The sequence below is a fragment of the Perissodus microlepis genome, unplaced genomic scaffold, assembly GCF_051167445.1.
Source record: "Perissodus microlepis isolate ML-2025 ecotype Zambia unplaced genomic scaffold, ASM5116744v1 scaffold_47, whole genome shotgun sequence".
NCBI classification, from domain to species: Eukaryota; Metazoa; Chordata; class Actinopteri; order Cichliformes; family Cichlidae; genus Perissodus; species Perissodus microlepis.
In genome coordinates, this window is record NW_028182069.1 from 65,403 (window position 1) to 70,915 (window position 5,513).

At 39.8% G+C, this 5,513-nt stretch overlaps 1 protein-coding gene across 1 annotated transcript; it reads right to left on the reverse strand.

The window, feature by feature from the left end:
- Nucleotides 1–3,637: 3,637 nt before the first annotated feature.
- Nucleotides 3,638–5,008, reverse strand: LOC146360492 (uncharacterized). Its single transcript, XM_084922818.1, has one exon. The coding sequence runs from the start codon at nucleotides 5,006–5,008 to the stop codon at nucleotides 3,737–3,739; it is 1,272 nt and encodes a 423-aa protein (XP_084778944.1). The 3' UTR covers nucleotides 3,638–3,736.
- Nucleotides 5,009–5,513: the final 505 nt, after the last annotated feature.

Consider the following 5,513-nt stretch of genomic DNA (forward strand, 5'->3'; position numbering starts at 1 on the left):
ATTTGACCTGACAGTCGGACTGGCGGCCGCCTTGGGTCTCTCCACCTCCAGTCCTTTCCCCCATCCACCTGCTGGCCTCCACCACTTGCTAATTTTACTGAATCTGTGAAAGCTCCACCATAGCCACTACCAAACAATTGAGTTATTTTTACACGTCTGCCAGCATCTGTCCAATCCGCCACCTTTCACTGTTTACACGGTTATGGAAAAAAAGACAACAACAACAAAACGTCAGCCCATTTAAAACGAAAAATTACCATCGGCCCACCGGGCAAATGCCCGGTATGCCCGATGGCCAGTCCAGCTATGCCTGCAGCAGTCCTCAGGAGAAGACCAGGTTTGCTCAGTTTAAAACAAAAACCAAATCACCCAGCTTACATTTGAAACCATGAAGGAAAAATCTACAGTTATCTCCAAGTGACGTGTTAGTTTACGCTCTGCTACCTAAACCATAGCTGCTAATAGATTTATAGGGTATTTTTCTTCTAGCAGTGAATTTACATCAGGCTGAACCGTCTCTGAAACAAAAACTCAAAGTGGGAATGAACTTTGACAGGAGGGCCACGCCCGATTTCCTCTGTCATCCACGTCATACTTAGATCCTCCTCAATCTGTGTACATACGCCGCCTCTAAACCGCCCATAGTGCCAGTGTCAGTTAGTGAGTCAGTAAAATACTCATGCATTTGTGTTAACATAAAAACTGCAGACTAACTAGAGACAAACAAGTGAGGATCGCTTCATATCTCAGCAGTTTAAAAAACAAACAATGACCGATTGTTCCTGCAGGAGTAGATTTGGGCCCCTTTTTGCTTTTTCATCCCAAGGAATAAAAACAGGGTTACAAGGAGATGAGGAGGAGGACTAGGAGGATGAAAACGAACTAAGGAGAGAACTTGATTTGTACATGCAGTCTGTTCTGGGATCAGTGTGTTAGTTAACCCTCATTTAACACATTCCTCTCTGCTCCTCTAGCTCGCTCTATCTCACTGAGAATCAGAAAGCCTTGACATTTACTGCTATTAACTTTACACTCTTGTTGTAAAGACTCAAAGAAAACACGGTGAAAAGGTCAGAAGGACGTAAGAAAAAAAGAATGAAGGTGCAATGTTTCTTTAGTTTTTTTGCTTTGACGGCAGTGGTTAGCCAGCAAAGCTGCTTTTAAATGGCCCACAGGACAGATTACGATGTAGTCCCATGACTCCCTTTGCTGTCACACCAGTGTCGGCTGAAATCTCTGAAGTGAAGTACTCGTGTTCAGCAGCATCACAGGGAACCATGTGTTCATTTTTTTATTCTTATTCTTGAATCAAAACCTCATCTAACTCTCATTGTGTTCAAATTTTTTATTTTAACATTGTTATTTTTTTTCTTATGCTTTTAATCATTCCACAATGAAGGTTTCTATGAAATGTAACAGAGGGCATTTATTTCTTAATTTATTTAACCTTATTTTGCACAATAACACATATCTATAGCAAGGACAGAGACACAGCCACATATGTTGAGTCCAGGATTGTATCTGAGCATCAGGAACAAATGATAAGAGCACATGTCAGAGGACACTGGATGGCTGTTTGTCAAAGGGTTTAATAGAAGGAAAGAAGTTAAAGGGACTACATATTCAAAGGTCTTATTTCTGATACTACCCCATGAAAATATTTGCTCTGTGTGCCGTGCTGCAGCTGCTACATTCGGCTCCGGATTCACTTTTTGGCACCTACGCCTCTCGAGAAGTGTTAATGCAGACAAGCACTGAAAAACTCTGGTCAACCAACCAGCAGTCTGCCTGCTGTGTGGTATGAAATGCGTGGAAGGAGAGCTACCAACTGTCTGTTACATATAGATAAAAAATAAAGCTCTGACGTGACCTCGGATCAGCCAGCCTGACGGTCAGAGAAACAGAAACGTGCTGGATTGTGGATCTCTGAGCTGCACATCAAAGATGCACCTATGCACAGATCAAATCTCAAAAGTGCCTCATATACATGTTGATGCGAAGCGCTGCAAGAGCAAACGTTTCCACTTTATTTGCAGAGGTGTTTTTATTTTGGAACGTGTATTTATTGTTTGCAATGTATATATATTAGTTTGCAGCTCTTTGCACATATTTGCAGTATTTACAGTTTATAGTAGGGATTTTAGCCAACAGCTAATGTTTTTTTTGTTTACTGGGAAATGAAATGCTGCCAATTCCCAAAGCTGTGTTTCAGCTGCACTTCCTGTTGTAGACTTGTGATGCACACAGGCTCTGTTCCAGCACTCAGCATGTTCCTAAACTATGACATCCTGATAGGAGTGAACCAGGGAGAGGGGCTGAAGTTTGTGGACGACAGTGAGGACAACGACGGCATCTCAGCTGCGGCGTTCGACTACACCATCTCCAACTTTGTTGACAACCTCTACGGATACCCAGAGGGTGAGGAACGCCACCTCTGTACACTGCCACTTTTTCAGTTATTCCATTTTACAGCCTCCTCTCACTTAACTGCGTTTTGCAGCATCATCAGGTTTTGTCTTATTAGGAGCCGCGTTTGTTAATTTGTTAGTTTTTTTCTGTTTGCTGTATTCATTAAAATAAACGGATAATCGTCAAAATGACAAATGTGGACAATTATCAAAGCTTACATTACAATTCTGACAGTGACAATTCTCACATGAATTTTCAAAAGAATATAAAAACCCGTGAAAGTGCTTTAAGCGTTTAAAACATGCAAGTAAAGAATGGAATCAGTAAAATGTGAGCCCAGTGAAGTTGCTGTGACTCAAACATAGAAAAATGAGATTTTTTTTAATTTCCCACACCTAATTAACTAGAGATTATTTTATTTAAAAGTATTTTATAGCATATAACACCTTTGAAAATATGCTTCGGTTCACATTTAACTCCAGAAAATCATCAATCAAAATATGGATATTACCTGACCACAGATTCATGGTGACGTCACTGCTCTTTTAACTGTTTGGTGTCTTTGCTTTGTTTGGTGGTTGTAGAAATGGTTTATTTGAGCTTTGAGCTGAGATTCAGAGGTTTCTGTGGACATTGCTCATGTTGGCACTTATATTTCTGACCTTTTCTTATAACCGATTAAACATGCCATTTTTGATGGTGTGGGTGCAAATGATCAGTCATGACATAATCTCATAATAAATAAGATACTGCAAATAATTATTTCTGCATTTGTGCGATTGGAGTGAATTGAAAATGTGTATGCAATGACACTGTTTTAAAGATTTAGCCTAAATAATTTTGGAGTGAATGAGCCTAAACATGATGACCTAACTAGTGATACCCTGTCACCTGTCTCACACACTCACACACACACACACACACACACACACACACACTCAAGCATGTTATGCCAGTTTCAGCTGAAACAATGTTTCAAACCATATTCCGGGGTTTTTAGTTCACCATTTATGAGGTTTCAAGAAGAAAATAAAAGACAGATCTGAATGTTTGAAAATGTTTTGGAAAAATTCTGTAAAGATGAGATGAAAAATACTCAAAGGATAAATTCAATTGGTTTTTAGATAAGTTGAAAAAAAAAAGTTAAACAAGCAAGTAAATAAAGAAACAAGGTAAAACGAAGTAATAATGAAAAAAGTTAAACAAGTAAATGAAGATAAAAGGCAGAGGAGAGAAAACCCCAACAATCCCCTCTGAGCACGCACCAGGTGACAGTGGGGAGGAAAAACTGCCTTTAAACGGGCAGAAACCTCCGGCAGAACCAGGCTCAGGAGGGGACAGTCAACTGCCGGGACTGGTTGGGGGGGTTAACAGAGGTGGAGCAAGACGAGGCTACATCAGGTGAGGAAGCAGTAGCGTCTCTCCTCCGGAACAAGTGGAACCATTTTTTCTTTTTTTTCATGCACTTTTCCACGAGCGCTTTTTTCTCCAGGATGAGATTTCTCAACTCATCGATTGTTTCTGTGTTTTGCTTTTCAAGTTTCTCACATCTTTGTTCCATCTCTTCTAATGTTGCTTGTTGTTCTTCAAGCTTGTCTTTGAGTTGTTTGGATGTTGCCTCCTGTATCAGCTTGTCCTTGTGCATGTCTGCATTTCTCTGTTGGACCTCCTTGTGCTTGTCTTCTAACTGCTCGTTTCTTTTCTGGATTTCTTGGAGTGTGAGCTGCAGGTCTTCACGTATTTTGTCTTGTTGTTGTTTTTGTGCCTGCATTTGAGTGTGTTCACGCTTCAAGTTATTGAATTCCACCAAAATCCCTGTGAGCATCTGTGAGCACCGTTTCTCCAGTTTGTCCTTTTCTTCTTCCACTTTAGTTGCTTTGTCCTCCGGCTGATTACAAAACTCTTGCAGTTTTAGATTTTTAGACTCAAAGTCCTGGACAATATGTTTTCCTTCTTTCAGTCTTTCTTGTTGTTGCTCTTTCTGTTGAAGAAGGTCTTTATTTTGGCGCAGTGTTTCATCCAGGCTTTCTTTCAGCATTCGGTATTTTTCCTGCATGCTCTTCAGTTCGTGCTGCATGTCTCTTTGCTTTTTGTCATGCTCTTCCTTCTGTTGGAGGATTTCTTTCTTTTCTTCCACAGCTTCATGGAGCTGTCTTTGGAGGAGCTGATTCCTTCGGTCCATGTATTGGAGATCCCATTGTATCTTATCAGTCATCGTTTTCTTGTCTTGGAGCTGGTTGGTCATTTGTTTTAGTTCTGCACTCTTTTGCTTGTTTTCTTTAATGAGGTGCACAATTTGCTCTCGGGTCTGAGCAAACTTGATTCCCCAGCCCTCATTAATAATTTTTATGTCCGGCTGGCGCTGTTGTCTGTCTTCCAGCTCTTTATTTTGGGCTTCCATTCGTCTACACTTGTCCTCCAGTTGAAGTTTCTCTTCTTCAATTTGTTGCATTTTTTTCTGGAGATGGTAGTTTTCCTTCCTACTCTCCTCTAATGCCCTTTGGAAGGATGAGACGCCATTTGGGGAAATTGGCCGGCCACGCCAGGAAGGAGAGGCGGCGTAATCTTTTTGAATTGGTTGTTTTTTTCTTGGAAACATGTTGGAGTTAATTAATTAAGAAATTAATTGTCACAAACATCCCTAATATTATATAACACACAACAGAAAACAAGACAGTTTTTGTTCTACGCAATAGAACTATAATACAAGTTTTTTTTAATTATCCTACTTTTTATAAAAGATAACATTTATTAAAGAATATGCATTTAATTAAAAAACTCTATTCATCTAAAGGGTAACAAAAAGGGGGAGCTTCCTGCTCGAAAATGAAATGTCCCCATTTTTCTGGGCGTGGGTGCTTAACTAGTTAAAAAGAACAAAAACAAACAAACATCTGTCTCCTATTTTTTATGTCACACAGGAAAGAAGCTTCAATATCTGATGAGAAGACATTAATTTGTTGGTGTTTGTGGTGTTTGGTGCAGTTTTCTTGTTTTCTGGGTTGTTGTTTATTTACAGTGGAGATGAAGATCTCTAACAAGTTGATTTGTTCACATTTGCACATCTTAATTTTTAAGAGGAATGTGTTTGTTGAGTTTGTACA

Excerpts from the sequence above, each read along its gene's own strand:
- LOC146360492 (XM_084922818.1), bottom strand. The coding sequence starts at position 5,008 with ATGTTTCCAAGAAAAAAACAACCAATTCAAAAAGATTACGCCGCCTCT.